Source organism: Coenobita brevimanus, chromosome 43, assembly GCF_032717465.1.
Source record: "Coenobita brevimanus isolate Jiangsu-jjx chromosome 43, ASM3271746v2, whole genome shotgun sequence".
Classification (NCBI taxonomy): domain Eukaryota; kingdom Metazoa; phylum Arthropoda; class Malacostraca; order Decapoda; family Coenobitidae; genus Coenobita; species Coenobita brevimanus.
In genome coordinates, this window is record NC_136996.1 from 23362167 (window position 1) to 23384836 (window position 22670).

Consider the following 22670-nt stretch of genomic DNA (forward strand, 5'->3'; position numbering starts at 1 on the left):
CAAATGTATATAGGACAATAAAACAAAAATGCAGTGTAAACGGGAGTGATTAGTAATTATGTAAAAGTAAAAGGAAGAGAATGTTAAGTAAAGCATAGAGCAAATGAAACAGTTGACAGAGTTGTTGTGAGTTTTATTGTGGATGGATAAATGTAAAGGTCTAAAACCTGTCGTTTACTGCTGCTTCCCAGATGAGCCAGGGAGGAGAGACGAGCAAAAAAAGGAGAGGGCTCTAATGAGACAGATTTAGAAAGCTCAGAACCAGGTCCAAAGCAAGTAAAAGATATCCATTTTCCTTCCAAACAATTTGGACTGCAAAAAAGGTCCTTCAGAGGAGCTGGTACGACACTTATATCTGGCTAGAGTGTTCAGACAGCCAAAATTCCATCATCTGCTTCTGCTGCAGAGTATTCAGCAAGCAACAATGTAGGCAAAAGAAAGATGGTCAAGCCTCTACTGGCTACAGCAACTGGAAGAGGGCTCTGGATTCGTTTAGGGACCATGAGAAGACTTCATTACACAAGGCCTCCATGGTGGCATGGATCAGCTATAAAGCAAGGAAAGTTCATGGTGATGTACGTACCTGAGCAGTTACAAACTGCTCGAGTAGCTGAGATTATGATGATGATGATGATGATTACTACTACTACTATTACTACTGCTGCTACTACTACTACTACTACTACAACTGCTACTTTTTCTACCACTGCTCCTACTACTAGTAGTAGTTGTAGTACCAGTAGCAGTAACATTAGTAGTAGTAGTATTGTAATAGTAGTAGTAGTAGTAGCAGTAGTAGTAGTGACAGTAGTAGTAGTAGTGATTAAAAACACTCAGATTCCTATGACCAACTGTCAGCTGAAGGATTTTTTTTTGTGTGTGTCCGACTCTGGACAAAGGCTTCTGGACCTATCTCAAGGCCCAGTAGTCCTATTACACACCTCCACATGTCACCACTTTCGCACTAACACCCACCATCCATACTGGGTATATGCTAGGGCAGTCTCAAATAGGACTGGTGGACTAATATTAGCGGGGGTACTTTTATATGTCGACAGGTCTTCTGGTAGATCAGTTAAGTCTGCTTTTATGTAATTCGGATCCACAAACTATTCCCAGCCCCAACCAGGATTCGAACCTTGGTCCATTAGGATTGCAGGACGCCCCTCTACCAGCTCTTAAACTTGGATGGGTTAATGGGACGAACAACTGGGCTGCTATATATCGCTGTTAGAGAAATTATTCATGATTGGCGTTAGCAGTGTAAGAATAGTAACTGTTAAAAACTTGAGTGTAAACTGGTAAGAGTTGCTGGGGTCAAAACTTCATTAGACCTCATCTAACTTTAATCACACGACACAAAAGTCCTTATAATTTAAACCCCCCATTCCTTTGGACGTGTTTTTAACCCGAGGCATACCGACGACGTATGGATACATCACCACGTTTTGTCACAGTGACACCCGACGACATATCCATATGTTTTGCAATTGCAAGGTCTGTCATTTACACATTTTTCAAGTTTCACGGGTGATTTTTGGTAGGCATATGTGGGAGACCTTCCTCTTCCCAGCGCCAGGCAGGGATAATGCGTGGCCCCATCTGACTGCCCCCTCCCCCCCACATGCCATTTTCTTGGCAACTCACCTGTTAGCAGTGACCTGGCCACTAAAGGCATGTCACACCATGGTCTCTCCAATGACGAAATTCAAGGCGAAAGTAATTCCTGAGGTGGAGGACAAAGGAAAATATAAGCCAGAGAAAGAAACAAGCAGTGTTGCCAAGCAGAAATCTTCAAAAGCGCTAAGCTCAACTTTAAGATGCGTTAAACTATAGGTAAACAGTTCAAATTTTTGCGCTAAATTGGACTTCAAAACACGCTAGATATAGAAGAAAATCCAATATTTTTTTGGCGCTAAATTATTATGAATAGCACTAGATCTAGCGCCAAAAGCGCTAAGTTGGCAACACTGGAAACAAGCAGAAGTGATGAGACAGTAACGTCATAAAAGAAGGTGCCATATGTTGAGGATTTTGGTGAGTGAATAACACATATAGCGCAAATATTATTGTCTGAAAACCAATATACTCTTGAACTACATATAAATTCGTACCAAATAAATAAATATCTAACCAGTTATGAATGGTCTGGAATAGCTACCCCTCCCATAGAAAACGTTTTCTCTCGACCCTGGCCTGAGAGAACACGGTAACAAGGTAAAGGTACTCTTACTTCTACTGTATTTTGAAAGTCAACTGAGCACTTTCTCTCTGAGTTTTCGATGTTTCTCATAAAAAGCGGAGGTTTTAGCAGAAAAAAAAAATAAATAAATAAAAATCTGCTAGGATTAGGGGGGTCAGTGGTGAAAACTCTGCTGGGACGCAGCAAGTTAAACATTACGCCACTTACTTTCAGACGAATGTATCATAGTTTAAGGGAGGCATCTAGTTAAGAAGGGTTAATGAAAATCATAAATTATCTCCATGGCCCAGTACATGCTAGAGACAGATGCCTTCACGTGGCAGCATCGACATAGCAAGGCTGCTCCTCAGCTCAGTTTTCCTAATTTCCTGCAGTTCCCTTCCTATCCCCAGAAAAAATTACGGTGGATTACAGAAGGCGGTTTAATCATTTCAGTGGAATATGGTAAATACAGCTATGAAGCAAGCTAAGTTCATGGTGTAGCTGAGCAGCTACAAACTGCTAGTGTAGCTGAGATCAGTGAAAGAAGGGAGTATTTATGCTGCATTATTTCGGTTAGTCTTTTTTGCCAAACAGGGCATTTCTTTTCATGGCCACAGTGAAACGGATAACAGCCCCAACCAAGGGAACTTCCTTGAATGTATGCAGCTGCTGCAAAAGTTAGACCCTTTCCTGCAGAGATACAAAGCTCCTGCCGAATGCACATACCTCTCGTCTCATTCTCAAAACGAATTAATCGGATGTTGCTCCACAGAGGTCATGGCACAGATTATTCAAGAAGTAAAGGAATCAAAGATGTTTGCGGTAAAGGCAGACGAAACCAAGGGAGGGCACACAGAACAGCTCACTGTATGTGTGCATAATGTTCCACCAGAAGGTAACATCAAAGAAAGTTTCCTTTGTTTGAAGAAACTAGATGGCTGTGGTGCAAAAGTGATCACAAATGCAGTCGAGTAGGATCCTGTGTCCAACAACACTGCTGACCTGAAAGTTGTCACCCAAACATATGACGGTGCAAAAGTGATAGTGGATCTGTTCAAGGAGTGCATGCTCATTTCTGGGAAAAACATCATGAGGCTGTCTATGTGCATTGCTATGCACATGACCTAAACTTGGTCCTTTGCAACATCTTAAGGCCATTCCTGAAGCAATGATTTTTTTTTATCTGCTTGAAAACCTCTTCTCATTTTTCAGTGTGTCTACAGTTTGCTGCCGTTCATAAAGAACTCCACTCTGAGCAGAGAGAGCTTGTACAAATATCAAACACCCGATGATCATATCAGTTGTCCTCTGTTAATGGACTCCTGAAGAATTTTCCTGTTGTCATGAAATCTCTTCAGATGATCACAACACCAACAGCACTAGGTCTGCATTCAAAATTATCCAAACTCCCTGTGGTCTACCTGTTGGTTGTGCTGAAAAAGTTGCTTGGCATCACTGAAGGATTTCACAAGGTTCTTCAGAAAGAAACTGTCGACTTAGCACAGGCAATGCACTACAAAAGTGCAGCCAATGACACCCTGGTTAGCCGGGGAACTACACAGATGGCTGAAGAGACCTATAACATGACAAAGGCAGCATATGAGGAGAACAACATCCAGGAGTTTTCCCTAGGTCAGAGGAGACAGAAGAAAATGGATGACCTTGTTGTGGAGGTGTCCTCTGGTTCCAGCTCAGACCTGCTTAATGATTCAGAACATCTCAAGCAGAGACTTTTCTACACTTGCATCGATCATATGACCAGTGAGCTGGAGAATCGTTTTTCTAGTGTTGGGAAAGAAGTCATGATTGGCATCCAAGCATGTCACCTGGCCTCTGAAACCTTCCTGTGCATGCAATCCCTAGAGAAACTAGCTTTGCAATACAACATCCAACTAATCCCAGAAGAGGTCATTTTGGCTAAAAGCTTTTTGAGCAGGAAGGGGCCAGAGGCTATCCCAGACATTCTGAATGTGTTCAAGCTCCTTGATCCCATGATGTTCCCGTCACTGAAGACGATCTTCCAGGTGGCCCTTACCATCCCGGTCAGTAGCTGCAGTTGTGGGCGATGATTTAGTGCTCTTCACCGACTGCATACTTGGCTTAGGTGCACCATGGGCAAGGAGAGGCTCAATGATCTGGCAGTGTTATCAATTGAGAAAAAATTGGTTGGAAGCCTTGATTATGACAAAATGATTGACACATTCACCCAACTAAAATCAAGATGCCACACCCAAATCCGTCGCCCCCCCCCCAAGTCTAGGTAAAAAAAAAAAAAAGATAAATAACATACGTTTATGATCTAATCATCACATCAAAAAATGAGAGATTTGGTTAGATGTTGCTTGGCATATGCTGACTGCATAATTTTTATGAGCAGGACAGGAGAGAGGAGGAGAGAACAGGAGGAGAAAGCAGAGGAGATAAGGAGTGTGACAGACAGATGAGATACCAAAAGAGCTCCTGGAGAGGTGAAGAGGAGAGTATCAGGTGGACAATATACAGAGTTAATGCAGTTTTGTCACAGCTCAGATTGTATTCACTTTTATTTCATGTTGCGACAGTTAGTCTAAGCACCTGAGCGGAACCTTTTGGTAAAGCACAGTATTGTCTCTGGGCAAAGGCTTCAGGGCCTATCCCAAGGCTCAGTAGTCATCCTTGGATCCCAGTAGTCCTCCTACATCTCCACATGTCACCACTTTGGCACTAACACCCACCATCGATACTGAATACATGCTAGGGCTGTCTCATACAGGACTAGTGTACTGGTATTAGAGTGGGTATTTTTATGACATGTCGACGGGTCTTTTGGTAGATCAGAAAAGTCTACTTTTTATGAAATTCAAATCTTTATATTGTTCCGGGGTAAAAGAATTGGGACTTTTCCGGATATTCCAGATGTCACCTACTTTTTCACGATGGATTAAAGCTAAAGCCACCAAGCTTGGTGGATTTGTAGATTATGATGGCCTATGGTGACTTTTTTTTTTTTTTTATGTGTCAGACTCTGGGCATAGGCTTCACAGCCTGCTATCAAGGCCCAGCAGTCCTCCTACATACCATACACCTTCTACAAGTCACCACTTCGGCGCTAACACCCACCGTCCATATTAAATACATGCTAGGGATGTCTCATATGGGACTGGTGTATCGGTATTAGCGGGGGTATTCTTACGACATGTCGGCGTGTCTTCTGGTAGGTCAGTAAAGTCTGATTTTAACGAAATTCAAATCCTTAAACTGTCCCCTGCCCCAGCGGGGATTTGAACCTAGGTCCGTTAGGACTGCAGGCCACCTCTCTACCAATTGAGCCAGTGATCTTGACCTCAAGGTCCCTTTATAGCTCGGCTTCTAATGGACAATGAATCTGGGAAGTTCTTGATCAAAATTATCCTTGGACAAATTTCTAGTGTTCGTTATTATTATTATTATTATTATTATTATTATTATTATTATTATTATTATTAATTCATTTAATACCCTTATCCTGTTGTTAGAGGTGGCTCCTGCGATAAGCTTCTTCATTGCTATATCCATGGCATCGTCCTACGCAAGCCAAGCGTCTCTCATATCTCTGAACCACATCTCTTCACTTTTTTTTTTTTTTTTTTTCCTCTCGACCTTCTTCATGTTTCCCTAATTGACTCTTATTTCTTTCTTCTCACCACATGGCCGAACCACCTCAGCCTTGCTGTTCCGTTCTCACGGACACACACCACCATTTCTCTCCTTCCATTATCCCTTTGTAACTGAGAACCATTTCTTGATAAGAGACATATTCATTTTATGTTTTCTTGTTTTCCACAGGGCAGTGTATGTGGTCTACAGTGGGAGAGATATCAAACTTAGCCGGTAGATATAGCTTTCACTAACTCCTTCACTCCTATGACTCACTCCCATCTAGATAAAATCGCCTGGCGTCAAGTGGAACAGAATATTGAAGCTTTCCGAGAATGACTAGGATAATTTGAATTGTATATAATGAAACCTTTTTTGTATTGATTTCTTTTGCATATATAACATTATAGAGTTTTAACGTGCCATTTCAAGAAATAAACTGGTAGGGATAAGGTGCTATAGTTGGTCTGCTTTCACCTGACTGTACGGAGTCACTCGCACCTTCATTACCACATTTGGTACTAAATCGTGGTAGCATGAAATTCAGTAAGCGGTAGTTATGACATAAGAATGAGTCTCCTTGGTTTGTGGTCAAATCAGCCCTCCATTTTGACCACGGTTGGCCATCAACTGAACTGGTTAGGGACCTTTGTCACATGAAAACAAACGACTAAAGGGAATTGCACAGGTTGATGAGAATAAGGCCCCATACACCTCTTTTCTTATTACCAAAGCAAAGCACTGAAGGGATAGCTGTGAGTCCCTTTATAACTTCACACAAACCAATGAACTATCCCCTTTTAATCCTAACCTGGCCAGGATTTTCGTCCTTTTTTAGCTTATTTCACTTAGGCCAGTCGAGGAAAAAGACAATTCTAAGACTTTACCTTCTTTCCATAGCATGTATTTGTGACTAGTGCCATAGTCTGAAAAGCCCATCCCGAGTTGAATAAATATTTTCAGCGTGAAAAATTCGCCATCGAACTGAAGGGTTAAACATTAATTTTGTGTAACCTTCAGCAGATATTACTTGTTATCTGATGACTTATATTAACCCAAATTATACCATATTTCAAGCTAGATGAGTTACTCACCCCTTAAAAGTCCATGCTTTATGCTAGATAACCATCCAACAAACCATACATCATGCTAGAAAACTTATACAAACCTCAACACAGGACGATGGATATTGATTCTCATACATAAGACGACGACTAATTTTTACTTCCTCACAACAAAGAAGTATTTTTTTAAATTCCATCCTGCTACCTCCAGATTACTTTACTTTGGGGAGACTTCTCTCAGTCCACTGACTCCCTCATCCCCTATTACTATATGTATACATTCCTCATGATAAATAAACTTGCCTGGTGATTGAAAAGAAAAAAATTATCTGTGGGTTCGAGAGGTTATCCATATCAGCCGAATAACTCTTTACCCAATCAGCTTAATCACCCATCACCATTCCTTACCTCACTTCCCTCCAAGAACCACTGTTTACCCAATCAGGTTAATCACTCACCACCATTCCTTACCTCACTTCCCTCCAAGAACCACTGTAATGACGGCTGGTGTTCGCCGTGGAAGGGCTGCCTCAGCTGACAGCCGACCTTGATCAGCTCTGAGGGTTCGTAGATCTCACGCGCCCCCACCAGCACTGGCGGAAGCAGCGGCTCTTCTGGCGGTGGCAACATTTGAAATGGGTCATTATACTCTCCAGTGTACATACACTATCATTACACTCACTTAATAAATCATTGTAATATATTTGGTGTAAAGGACTAAAATGCATATTACACTAGGCACACCACCATTAAAGGTCGGCAACCAAGTTCCCACTTATTTTATAGTTTCTCAATAACTCTCCGATGCATTGTGCTTTTCTATTCGTGCCCCATCTCGGATCTTTCATAGACTCTGTAGTAAAGGGTCACTGTTCCACAAAACAGTCCCTTCCTACGAACTGTATCCTTCTGCAAGTGCCAGACAGATTTTCACGGCCTCTGTTGTAGACTGCCATTTTCCTACAAAACAACTCTTACAAAATTTATTTTTTAGTCTGTTCTCCATCTTTGATTCGACAGAGTTCCTCTTGTAGAAGGCCTCTGTTCCTCTTCCACATTTACGAACAGCGATGTTCCCTGTATTGCGGCGTTCCACCAAACCTATTCCATTTCTCCATCATTGAATTTCTTAGCTGTGCAACTATTCGCGCTAATCATTTTCCCCTAAACGTTTCCACCTTCTTTTTTCTATGTCCATATCTGCAATACTCAGGTGGTGCCTCAAACATTAAATTCCTGCGTGCTCCTATCAGCCACATCTTCCACTCGTTTGGGTGACACTGTAAGTGGCAAAAATTCTGAACCATGCTGTAAAATGCCTACTGCATTTAAAGGACCGCAAATTCATTTTTGATCGTGTTTGAAAGGTACTTGGAAACTGTAAGAGTGGAGAGATCACTATATATATCGTAGTAATCTTCCCAATATCCAATATAATACAACCAAAGGCATGTCCGGAAATTGGGCCCATCCGGCTATTGGGCCCCTGCCTCCCGGACTGGTACTTATGGACCCTAACCCAGCCTAACTCAGAAAACCACCTAAATAACTCCCTACCGGACATGCATAGCACCTATTTAAGACCCTATTCACACCAAAATGGGACATAAATGAGTGAAATAAATGCAAAGGAACCAGAGAGTGAGGTTTTAGGGGTGAGTATATACAATATTAAACAGTTTGCCTACTTACAACAAGTCCCTGGCTCTTGGACTGGTACTTATGGACCCTAGCCTAGCCTAACTCAGAAAAACACCTACATAACTCCCTACTGGACGTGCATAGCACCTAAGACCCTATTCACACCAAGAAGGGACATAAAAGAGTGAAATAAGCACAAAGAAACCAGAGAATGAGGTTTTAGAGTTAAGTATGGAAAATACAGTACAACATGAAACATTCTGGGTACTTAAAACAAGTCCCTGGCCATCTCAATAAATAACCCGCCTCCTAACTGACTCTGACAGTAAAGGTGTACCTGAAGCACCTGCAGTAATCAAGTCTTGCACTGAACTTGGTCATTTGCACTCTGAGTTCTATTTTCTTAACACTGCGCACTCTGTTCTTACTTGCGCTCCATTGTACCTTAATGAAATCGGTGTTCCATTCTGCACCTAAGTCTTTGCACTCAGAATTCTGATTTCTTAACACTGTGCACTCTGTTCTTACTTGCGCTCCATTGTACCGTAATGAAATCAGTGTTGCACTCTGCACCTAAGTCTTTGTGCTCAGAATTATAATTTCTTAACACTGCGCACTCTGTTCTTACTTGCGCTCCATTGTACCTTCATGAAATCAGTGTTGCACTCTGCACGTAGATCCTTGCACTCAGAATTCTAATTTCTTAACACTGCACACTGTTCTTTTCACTGCACAACACTGTAAATTCCCACGTGGGCTAGTGGCGAGTTCTTGCTGTTTATTCACTGTCCGAGTCCGAGAGTAGCTGATGCAGGTTGCCTAGGGGTGCGTCACTGGGACATGGTGATGGACTACCCACTGCAGATGACTCTGAAGAGAGGCGCAAACTCATGTCCAGTGGCGACTCCACCGTGGCTGATGTGCTGGGCTGTGGCTTGGAGGATGAAAGCCTGTTTTTGGGGGGCAGTGGTGTGGAGCCAGGGCATGGCACAGCGGGGGTCATGGGTCTGAAATAACTGTCAATGGTTTATTGATGCAAGGAACGACGATTTTGGTGATTAATGATGTGCTGCCTGAAAGTGCGCACTTCCTCCACAAGTCCCAAGGGCCCCATCTCCCTGTCGCGGTCCAGGTGTTCCAGGTAGCTGAGAACGAACTCGACATGCTCCCAGAGTGCACTCAGCTTGGGGATGGCTGGAGTAGTGGCACGCTGAGAGAAGTCCGCATCATCATCGCTATCCTCGTCGGAATCTTCAAGCTGGGTACTTGTACCTGCAACTGAAGATGCAATCTCGATATCAGACATGATCTGATACCCAGGATCGCCCTCGTCGTCATCCAATCACTCATGCACTTCATCCACATCACCATCGTCGCCATGCGCACAAAGACGTGCATGGAAGTCATCCACATCGACACCTATAAAATCGTGCACCACATCAGCTCCAAGAAGCATATGAGACAAACCATTTTCCAGAGTCTTGACAGGGACTTCCTTCCATGCACTGGCCCAGTTGTAGATTGCAGACTTGATGTTGTATCAGCGAATGTTTTCCAAAGTCCACTGGCCTCATGTGTCCTGTTCCTCCCTGCGCTCATCCTCATCCTCAAGAACAATCATCACCTCATCCAGGAACTTTCGATGGTACAGCCTCTTTGTTGCCACGATCACTCCTTGGTCCATTGGTTGGATGAGAGCAGTCATATTAGGTGGCAAACACATGCACCTAATGTGGCCATTCTCAGCCACCAACTCCTTGTCGGACGGGTGCGCAGGTGCATTGTCCAAGAGAAGGAGGGCCTTTACCAGGTCACATGGGATTCCCAGTTTCTCCGTCTGGTAATGGATGACCTCCTTGACGAAATGGCGGTGGAACCAGTCTTTGAAGATCTTGGCTGTGAATCAAGCCTTCACAGAATGGTACCAAATGACAGGAAAGTCATCCATCACCCTATGAAGACACCAAGGCTGCTTTGCACGACCAACAATAACAGGCTTGAGCCGATGCATGCCGTTAGCACTGGCACAACACAAAGCAGATATCCATTGCTTGCAAAGCTTGCGGCCAGGTACACACTTCTCCGTCTCCTCGGCTAGAGCGTTCATTGGTATAAAGCGATAGAATAGACCAGTTTTGTCAGTGTTGTAGACTTGACCGAGAGTGAGGCCTTCCATATCAAACAAGTTCTTCATCTTCTGCCGAAACTCCTCTACTCCCTCCTCTTTGGGATCCAAAGCTTCGTCATGGTAAGGCCATGCTGTAACTTGAAAGCAAAGAGCCAACCCTTGGATACCTTGAAGTCTGGGGCGTCGTGAAGCCTTGTGAACTTCTCAGCAGCAGCCTTCAGCTCCGTTCCATGCACCAGCACACCAGCACACCAGCAGCACGTTGCTGACGATACCAAATCAGTGTGGAGCGGTTGATGTCTGCAAACCTGGGAGGGTACATAACCTTCCTCTCCACGTTGTGTTTGGCCTTCAATGCGAAGTCAGCCGTGTACTGAGTAAGCTTGTCACGGGATTTCTTGATATCAGACAATGTAGACTGGGCCAGGTTGAATTCATGGAGGATGTGTAAGGTCAACCATCCCACGTCCACCTTGTCTAATATCTCCCTCTTCTTCTCCAGAGTCAGAACCACTCGTTTCCTCTTCTCTGGCGTAGGGGTCATCATCACACACACGAAGAAGAGGCAGGAGAGGAACAGCAGAGCCTGCAGGAGATAGGGAACCACCACAAAAGTGTGCATGTGGGTGGCCATGGTGACGAGCGTGCACTCACGATGAAGTACGGGCGGGAAATGGGCAGCATTCCCCTGCTGGACGACGGCGGAACTACACACCAAAACACAGCTGGTCTGCGCTGCACGCCAAGTTCAAATTACGGAGGACAAATTTTTTTTTTTTTTTTTTTTTTTTTACGTTTTTTGGGCAATTTGGGGGTTACGACGTCCCGGGCCGAAAATGTCCGAACATAGGGGTGTCCATGAATTGGGCATCCAGATATTACAGGGACTACTGTATATATATATATATATATATATATATTTATACCTAGGCTGCTTCCCGCAAAAGAAGGGGTAGCCAAGACAGGACGACACACTCCCAATTTACTCATTGACACAAACACTCATTTACTCGCATCTTAGCCCCAAGGGGAGAAGGGACAGATCCTCACAGCACCACACTGCGCGAGGGTCAACTGCGCAGTGCAATCAGTGACTTCCGCAGTAGGGTCTGAGAGCAGAGTTGGTTTACCTCTGCCACATTATAATGGACCAATCCGCTTACCCACACCTGAGATGATCATCTGATCAGACCAATTGCGGGAGAATATATAAATACGAGTATGTCTATTTATCTATCTCTATATTTATCCATCTATCTATCTATCTATCTATCTATCTATATATATATATATATATATATATATATATATATATATATATATATATATATATATATATATTTATGGAGCGTCTGTTGTACAGTGGTAAAGTGTGCGTTTTCGTACACTGAAGAACGAGGGTTCGTGCCCCGCCAGGGTAATAAACTTTGGGAACGTTCTTCTGGCCACGTACTGCTTTGGCTGACATAAGGGGTGCTGTGGTTGAACCAGTGTCACATTGTATAAAGTATGCTTGCACACAGTCGGCTTGTGCAGGCCGATTACACTTGGTTCACAGACTACACACACATCCAAAGCCACTCCAACACTACAGCTACACTTACAGGCACTTCTAAGCCAACATACAATCTCTACCAGACAGCCTAAGCCGCTAGGTAGAGATATATAGGCTGTATCGTCCCTACTACAGTTGGGATAGGCTGGTTTTGCAGTGGACACTCAAACGGCTGATGATATATATATATATATATATATATATATATATATATATATATATATATATATATATATATATATATATATATATATATATATATATGTATAGATAGATAGATATAGATAGATAGATAGCTACACCGTATATCAGTACTTTCTCTCTCTATGGTAAAGTACACAAATGTTTACCATGCATAAATTACTATATTTCCTCTTCCGAATTTCCGTATTAGTACAGAGAAACGAAAAGGAACCGGGTAATATGGATGCATCTGCGTGGAAGCTCAGAGTCTTCACCAGGCCAAATAGATATTGACGAGGGGAGTTACAAGGTCGTGGTGATGAAATTACTGTGCGAGAGGCGGGATATTCTCTGTGGCTGGAGAGGAATGAGAGGTTCAGTATAGTATCTAGTGAGTGAATAGTGACAGCCTATTCAATGAGATGGTCTTCTTTAAGCTTATTCTTGTTGACTTAAGTCGATTACTCCCTTGAATAAGTATGACCCTTTTTTTTTTTTTTAGTTTACTATTGCTACTAACAAACGATTTTATCCAGTTAGGAATGGTGTTTCGAACTGAATCAGTTCATTAAGGGCGTATCATGCTCCTCCAGTTCGAAAAGTCAAACTGCTGAATAAAATCGCCAGGAAGAGTGAAAAAGAGTTACTGGATTCAATGGAAAGATTTCGTGTGTAGTAGATGTCACTGAATATCTTGCCCCTCCAGTTCAAACTCCTCTCTCAAGATGAATAGTCTGGGAAATAACAAGCATGCCACACCAGCTACCTTCTCGGGCAAAGCGATTCGAGAAGAGAGAAGTGACACTGGCAGTGTGACGAAATTACTGTGCGGGAGGCAGATATTGGATGCGGTTGGGAAGGAATGATAGGATCAGTAGGATGTCTGGTGGGTAAACTGAGAGGCACAGACGGGACGAGATGTGGTTGGAGAGGTAAGTGATCAGGCACATTCACTGACGTAAAGAAGGACAAAATTTGTAGACATGGATATTGTTATCCCCTTTTGCTGTAGTTCGTACAGTATTTGTTTTCTTACATTTTTGTTACCTCCATTCAATGTTATTCAGCCTGATGAAGGATAGGGCTAATGCAGGTTATACCTAACCCCTCCAATTTTATAGGTCCATACTAAGGTGAATAAAATCGTCTGAAAATAGCAAGAATAAAATAAGCAATATGTAGCCTTATTAAAGGCGTTTATGTGGGAACAACTGCTTAGATGCTCAGAGTTTCTTCAGAGCTAATATATAAAGACGGAAGGAGTCACACTGGACCTGTGGCGAAATTTCTGCGTGAGCGTCAGGATACTGGATGTGGTTTAGGAGGTGTGAGAGGATCAGTGAGGTATCTGGAAAGTGAATAAGGAGTTACAGGTAGAATGATTTGTGGCTGGAGTGTAAAATAATCCGACTTAGATCTGTTTCACGTACCAAGGAAAGTTAATGAGTGGATCAAGGGTTTTAGATTACCTACTTGAGAATACAGTATATCAAAGCATTGGTTACGCGAAAAGGCATATAATTCAGGAATTAAGAAAGGAGCTAGAAGTGTCACCAGGCAATGTTAAATCTGAATGGGGACAGGGGCTGTATAAGAAGGCTGATCAGTCAATGCAATTATACAGGATTAATAGATGCAAGATGATAGGCTGTAATGTTGGTAGCATATGGGGTATATACACAGATTTGATGTTGTTGTTGCAGATGCAGTCGTCGTTTGCTGGGTGACCGTCCCTGGTGAGCGTTGTTTATCACAAAGGGGCGCCGGACCCCTACACAGTGTTAGTTTTGTAGGTGAAACTGGAGGACGGTCTCAAAAAAGCGGTTGCTTACATGTGGTTGATGGATTTGCTCTACCAGACAGAACGGAGTCAAACAAAGACAGCAACTTTATGAAAAGCCTGATGTAATGAAAATATTTGGTAGGTGCACCTGAATGTTTCGATAATGTAAGTACTTGGATTATCTGGTTTGTTTCGAAACCAAGATATATGGAAATGTGTTAGGATATGTTTGATGAACTGACTGCTTTGTGAGCACTAACTTAAGCTAACGAGAATCATATAATTGCACTTGTATAGCTTGTGTATATTACTTGAGTGATTATTAAAATTATTTACTTTAGTTCTGCTCTTATGGATGAACTTCTCTAATTTTAACTTATTTTATCCTAAATCAGTGCAAAAACGTATGCGATTGTTGTGTACTAAAACATTACACCTTAATTCAGTAGTGGAACATTCAGGTTTAGCACAGTGCTATCACCACCATGCACCGGTAATTCCCTATACACAACAACGCTCCATGCATATTCAATATACACAGTACCCCCAAGCTGCACCACACACTAATACTTCAACACACATCAATATTACATCTCAAATACTGAGCAATGACTCCACAAAATCCTGTATTATATGCAGATAACAACACAATGTGCACAATGATTCACCACACACCAAAACTGCATCATCAGTATCATGCAGTACCAAAGTAATACTAAATAGAGTACATTACACCATGTACTACCATCACACAAGCACTACGGATTAATGGCGCTACATTGTAGTACAATAATATTGCACAATTAAAAACGCTTTTTCATTTTCTGGCATTTGAATTTCTCTTTTTGTTTGCAAAATACACTGACTTCTGGTGAGGCAACAATACACAACACATTTATCGTGCATCACATACCTGTGCAACACTAACACTGTAGCTAAACATTTCACTGCAGTGTATCATGCTCCACCTCCAGAATACCAGCATAAAACATCAACAATAAACTGTACACTGGAGCACAGAAAGATACACTGTATACCATTTCATTCACCAAATCAAAATATCACCATATTACATTAACGTTAATGCACCTGCTATTTTATTTCATTCTAAAATTTAAGCTTTTATCTTTAGCAGTGAAGAATCATAATTGTCTTGACCCTTTTCTTTCCATGGAATGGTGAGGTCAGTTGATACAAAAAAGCAATGCAAATCAAAATAACATACATCCACATTAAACCTGACGTAATAGCACCTGCCCCATCCCGGCTGACTTCTCAACAATACCCCCCCCCCCCCAATCCTGGCAGATTGTCGATTTTATTTTTTTTGCTTAACCTTTGCTTTATATAAGACACATTTGGAAATACCAAAAAAAGTGCTTACCTGAGCTTATAAGTGCACTATACAGATGTCCCTTCAAACAACTGGTACTGTCTACTTTGGAGCCGCGCTGCTGCTGTCACGTTGTCTATGGTAGGGGTAACTATTGCAAACCACTCAGGATAGGTAGATATTTGTACATTTGGTGCGTATTTATATGTAGTACAAGAATATACCGGTTTTCACACAATAATATAGGCGATATAAATGTTGTTTCACTCACTGAACACATCAACATACTGCACCTTCCTTGGCGACAGTACCTCCTCATCACTGCTGCTTGTTTCTTCCTCCAGTGCCACGTAATCTTCGTCCTCCACATCGACATCGATTGGGGAATCACTCTCGCCTGTAAAGGCATCAAGGGCAGCTTGAATTTCGTCGCCAGAGAGACCACGGTGCGACATGTCTCTACTGACCAGGTCACTGCTAAAACGTGAGTTGCCGAGAAAATGGCGTGTGGGAGTCACGCAGGGTCAGGCAGTATTGCCACCTGGCGGTGGGTAGAGGAAGGTCTCCCACATATGCCAACCAAAAATCACTCGTAAAACTTGATAAATGTGCAAATGACGGACCTCGCAATTGCAGAACATACTGATACTTCGTCAGGTCTCAGCGTGAAGAAAAATTGTGACGTACCCATATGTCATCGGGACTCGATGGGTTAATAAATTTCCAGCTGTGAGAGAATAATATCAACACTTGTAAAACCAGTGACAAAACGTAAAACCCCACATTAATAATAAATGGTGAAAACCCACAAAATGGGAGAAAGAAATAAAAAACAGTGTGGAGGAGTAGAATAAAGATAGCCTCATTATCACTGCCGTAACCTCTCCCTTACACATTTCCCCATCTTCTGTGTTCTTCTGGTCAGTTCTACTTTTCCCCTCTTCCTTTCCACCCCTTTCTCCTCAAAAACCGGCTCTCCTGTAAAATTTTCTGTCTGGCACTTTATATCAGTTCTTCATTTCCAGATCCCAAATCCCCTTCCTCCACTCCCCTGTACACTGCCAACCGGTGGAGCCATCAGTTTGCAACACAGAAATTAATTTCTGTTTTGACTTTGCGTTATTCATTGGCCACTAAGAGAATTCCGGGAAATAGAGACTCCGTTAAGCTTAGCCCATATTAGGATAATTAAATGCACGTTTATATCTTCACCAATTTAGTTTGTTGGGTGACATACCATTTCTTTTCCTGAAGCTTAGGACACCAGTCACTATGCTGGGTAGCAACTATATGTATAACCAAATGGACCCCTGGTGGTCTGGAGATGTAGGGTCCTTCAGCCAAACATAGCCCATGAGGGTATGAATCAAAATAGTGACTTGATGCCTTTGTTTTAATGCCGGAATTAAATGCCCTAGAACCAGACCTTAATGTTCCTTATGGGCAACATAGGATTACACACTAGACATATGGGCTTTCTTTTTACCCACATATTCTGCGTGAAAATATTCAAGGCATTAATTCCTTTTTTTCAATAAATTTTTCTTTTTCTAACACCATACAAACACTTTCACGAGTTTAGCACCTTACCTTTACTTGTACAGAACATCCCAAACTCCTGCTTTACCTCTCTCTAAGTCTTCATAACGCCGAAATTTTCTCACATCCATTTCTTTCTTCTTTCCTATTTTCCTTCACAGTTTCGCAACACACTTCGTTCTGCCCATGACTATAATGGCAGCTTTTTGGTGAAATGAGTAGTTTACGGCCTGAAGTAATTTTCATACAAGATATGAGGCAGGGTGGCCTTCAGTTAAAATCAGTATTTTCCATTAAAAGGGTTATTTGCAATTGCTAAGGTGACTCGATTTTCATTCACTCTGCTAAAAATATGATAATGGTAAACACGTAATGTAACATGAAAAAGTGGAACATTACTTAGGATTTATGATTGACAAGCACCTTGGTGGTAAGATGAGCATATATACCTGTATGTATTAAATGTATTATATATATATATATATATATATATATATATATATATATATATATATATATATATATATATATATATATATATAAAGGCAGATAGGTAGATATCTCTCTCTCTGTACATACCATATATATATATATATATATATATATATATATATATATATATATATATATATTTTTATATGTAAATATATATATATATATATATATATATATATATATATATATATATATATATATATATATATATAGGCAGATAGGTAGATATCTCTCTCTATACATACTGTACATACCGTATATATATATATATATATATATATATATATATATATATATATATATATATATATATATATATATATATATATATATATCTACCAGACAGCCTAACCCACTTGGTAGAGATACATTGGCTGTATCGTCCCTACTTCGGTAGGGATAGGCCGGTCCTGCAGTGGATACTCAATCGGCTGCTGCTGCTGATGATGATATATACATTAGGCTCACACAGTGTGCGTCATCACAGTGCGCGATTCGCATTGTGCACGAGTGACCAAAAATCATTACCAAAAACCTTGAATGCGTGAGTTTACCACAGAGAACGCGAGGCAGAGGCAAGGAATGGCTCAAAAATGCCATTTTCTATTAGTGCGGGACTACCCCTCACACAGCGCGTCACGTGTCGTCATGATGATGCACAGAAATTCCTGGGCATTCTACTGGCAGCTTGGGGTACAAGGCAGCGGGCGCGCCATAACAGTCCTGGCATGTGCACAGTGCGGATTTGCTCTCTATAGCTAACCTGTCGTGTACAACGTATGGCATTTTTTTTTGCTGCTCCATCATTGCCTGTACTTCGCCACACCATGGCTCCAACGCCAAGAGTTAAGAAACTTCTGACGCATGCCACCAAGTTAGAGATTATCAAGATGAAGGAGGAGGGAAACATCGCCATCGGGAGAGCCCTGGGACTGGCTGAATCTACAGTGAGAACTGTGAGGAAGAACCGTGAAGCCATAAGGGCTGTAGTGAAGACGTATGGTGCCTCTAACCTAGACGGCCATTCGTGGGTGGGAAATCTTGCTATGATACTAATGGAGTGCTATCTTGCCACCCTCATAATGAGGAAGGAGAAGGAAGGTGTTCCACTGAATGGAAGATTTATTCAGAACCAAGCCCAGCTCTTTTACAAGGCAGCATCTCGCAGGTTAAAAGTGGACAAACCTTTCAAGCCATCAGTTGGATGGCTGGACTGTTTTCTCAAGAGCATGGAACTTCATTACCACTTCATGTGAAAGTGTCTGGTGAATGGGCCTCTGCCAACGAGCTGGCTGCGAGAGACAATCCAGCGATATTTGAGCTCTTCTTGAAGAGGGACAGTACACCAAGGACCAGATCTACAACGTTGATGAAACGTCGTTATATTACAAGGCCATGCCCAAATCAACTTACATCACTAAAAGACAGAAACAAGCCCCTGGTTGCAAGCTCCAGAAGTGTAAGATGACAGTAATGTTCGCTGTAAACCTGTCTGGGAGCCACAAGATGAGGCCAGTTGTTGTACACACAGCTTCACACCCAAGGTGCTACAAAAACCTCACGAACATGGATGCAGGTGGCGTGTACTGGTACAAGTCCGCAAATGGTTGGATGACCGGGAACATTATGGCAGACTGGTTAACAAGGCGCTGTGTCCCTGTTGCCAGGGCCAAGTGTCGGGAACTGGGCATTCCATTTAGGATGCTCCTTGTGCTTGATAATGCACCAAGTCACCCTCCATACCTAGAAGATCTGCATAAGGATTGTCGTGTTGTGTTTCTGCCGCCCCGCACGACGTCACTAGTGCAGCCACTGGATCAAGAACTGATCTCCACTGTGAAGCACTTCTACCATAAGCAAGTGTACGACTACCTATGCAGGAAGACCGACACACAAGAGGAGCTTCATGCCCTACAAGAAGATCATGACGAAGACCTTGATGAGGCATCTGGTCCTGTTTCATCTCCGCCAGCAGCTGTATCCCGACCTGCCACAGATGCCATGACTGTTGAGGCATTTTGGCGTAATTTTACGGTGAAGGACACAGTTGAATTTCTCCCACAAGCCTTGCACCAGATTACATCTGCAACGGTGAACCATGTGTGGCGAATGCTCGTGCCTCACTTATGCATGACCCAGGAGACGGCCATTCAACCACTGGCCGAGGCTGAGGCAGCAACACTGACAGCAGCACAAGCTGTACAAGGTTTTGAGCACGTTACATTGGCAGACATACAAGGAGTGCACACTGCTACTGAGGAACAGCCTCCCAAGGAAGTGTTGCAACAGATAGACAAGGCTGATGCAGAGCCCGACGCCAGGCAGAGTCAAGTTGAGCAGCCTAGCATGATGGAAGGCAGGACTGAGCTGTGTATGTCAAACATAAGCAAGATCCTTGCTGCCGTGGACAAGCTCAAGGAGGAGGTGAAGGAGCAGGAAGTGAGCAACCTAAGAACGGAGGAACTTCTGATTGGTATCGACAAACTCTTCCGTTTCTAAACAGACAGGCACAGGGAAGATATAAACAGGAAAAGACAGATGCTCATAACAAGTTACACACAGCGGGCTCAAGTTGGTGAAATTGCAGAACCAGTGACATCGTCTGCTCCTGTTCCTGTTGAGGATGAAGAGGATGCAATGTCAGAAGTGTCAGCATTGGACTTGGAAGGGTTTATGGCCGAAGTGAGTGACTTGATGCTCCTGGGGAAGGTGCTCATGAGGAGTCTGTGGAGGGAAGTGTTGGTGCGGTGGGAGGTGCGGTGGGGGGTGCGGCTCTGTAAGTGTTGCTGTGCCTTGGAACCCCTGTTATTTAAGGTCATCAGGCCTGTTGTCTACTGTTGTCAAGGTGACTACCCATATTTTTGTTATTGTAACTATGTCTGTAGTACAATGTCTGAAAAATATGACCTTTATTATGTCTCTAAGGGCCAAAAAATGTCCAGGTATGAGGGGGGTACCGCCCATATGTAATTATTCCCATAACATTATGTATTCCCAGTACGCGAATTCCCAGTGCGCGAGGTCGTGGAACCCCTAATCTCTCGCGCACTGTGCGTGCGAGCCTACTGTATATATATATATATATATATATATATATATATATATATATAGTATCTCTCTCTCTATCTATCTATCTGCCTACCTGTCTGTCTATCTATATCTGTCTACCCATCTATATATCTATATCTATCTATCTATCTATATATCTATCTATCTATCTGTGTCTATCTATCTGTCTATATGTATGTATGTATGTATGTATCTATCTATCTATATCTATATCCATATCTATGTATGTATCTATCTATATATCTATATCTATCTATCTATATATATATATACATATATCTATATATATCTATATCTATCTACAGTATATAGACAGATAGATAGATAAACATATATATATATATATATATATATATATGTGTGTGTGTGTGTGTGTGTGTGTGTGTGTGTGTGTGTAAAAGAGCAGTAGGCCAAATAATCTGAAATAAGTAGTGGGTACAAGATGAACATAATTTCGGCATTTGCTCCATCATCCTGTGATTAATAAGTAACAAAAAATTATTATAGACACATAACCTGAAGAATAATATAGAACACTAGCCTCACATAACTGCAGTGTGGGATTTCAGAGCAAACCGAAGCTAGAAAATTGTATTTAGGTCGTTTATACACAGACCAATTAAGAGTGGGTGTACGAAATGCGACAGGCGATATTGGACAATGGGACGAAGGAAGAGTGGGCAAGAAAGTTGTATGTGATCAAACAAGCAGTGAAGTACATTCATTTCTAACTAACAAAGTACAAACCATTACAATGAAGAATGAAACTACAATGGACAGAGTAAATGTAGGACGCAACTAAATTATGCAAAATTTGGCAATGCTATGCTCTTCTTACTTTAGTTCGACCCTGATCTGTTATCTCTCCAGTTTGAATGCTGAAATGTAACAGGAGATGAAAGCCAAAATGTGATGCTAGTCATGAGGAAGTGTTGCGGAAAGGATGTACAGCTGTCATATTGAAGTTTTTGCCAATGAACTTCGTGAAATAAGCTGTAAAATAACTAAAACCAAGGTCAATTGAAGATTAAGAATCCAGTAGGCGACGATGGCCAGCTCTAAGCGGACCAAACTTTGTCTGCAACCTGAAGTGAGTTTCGGTATGGGAAGTCACTCCTGTGTGGCGGTACTAAAGGACAACATCCCACCAAAGAGTATGGAGGAACTACAGTGCAACATTCCATCCAAGAATCATGACCCTGGCTTGATGATCTTCGGAGCCATAGCATTTCAAGCGAACATAGTCGTGATTTTAGCTATATTCACTGTTTTCGCATTTAATGACATTTGACCCCTGACTTTGCCAATGTAGCAAATAGGTGGATGATAGAATGTTGTATTACTAATCAATGTCTATGAGCATGCAATCCATTGAGCCGCTGGGGAACCAGGAGGGCATTTTTGAAAATTGTATGATTTGTTAGGGGCGCTGAGGTCAATCTTCACAGGGTTGCCACTCGAAAACTAGAGGAGAGAGAGGAAAATGGATGGCATGCGTCTGACTGGGAATGACCTCAAGATTATGCCTAAAGAAGTAAGAGCTTTCTACGCCCACTCATAATGCTTCTACAGCTCAAAACGTGAAAAGTACGAAAATGGCGGCTTTTCGGCAGTTGCTAGGCAACGAGTGGTTGCCTAGCACCCAAAACCTTGCAGACACAACTAGGTCATAGGCTAGTCATTGTGTCCATGTTTGGTAGGAACTGGTTAATTCTGAAGGATAGAAGTGCCTGCCACAATTAAACAAGAAAGACCAAAAGAAAGGAACCAAGCAAGAAAATGTGACTAATAATAAGGGGAGCATGAGCTCCTCCCTCCCCCAGAAAAAAAATATATATATATACAGTAATCTCTTTAATATCTGGACGCCCAGTAACCGGACACCCCAGTGTCTGGACATTTTGGGCTCAGGTCTTTGGAACCCAAAAATTGCCCCCCAAAAAATGTAAAAAAACAAAAAAAATCCAACATTTTTTAAAACCATACTTTGAACTAAGGACGCAGTGCCGAAGAGCTGTGTTTACCCGCGGCCTCTTGCTTGATCCCCAGGCTCCCCTCCCCAGTAGGGAATGAAAAATTT

The 22670-nt window shown here is 42.2% G+C and overlaps 1 protein-coding gene across 1 annotated transcript in view; it reads right to left on the bottom strand.

Annotated features, from left to right (window-relative positions):
• LOC145397854 (uncharacterized) overlaps positions 1-22670 on the bottom strand; it is a 198216-nt gene that overhangs the window by 85431 nt on the left and 90115 nt on the right. Inside the window, exon 4 of the mRNA XM_080270891.1 lies at positions 7336-7478. Within this exon, the coding sequence (XP_080127017.1) occupies positions 7336-7478 (143 nt within the window). The remainder of the gene's footprint in view (positions 1-7335; positions 7479-22670) is intronic.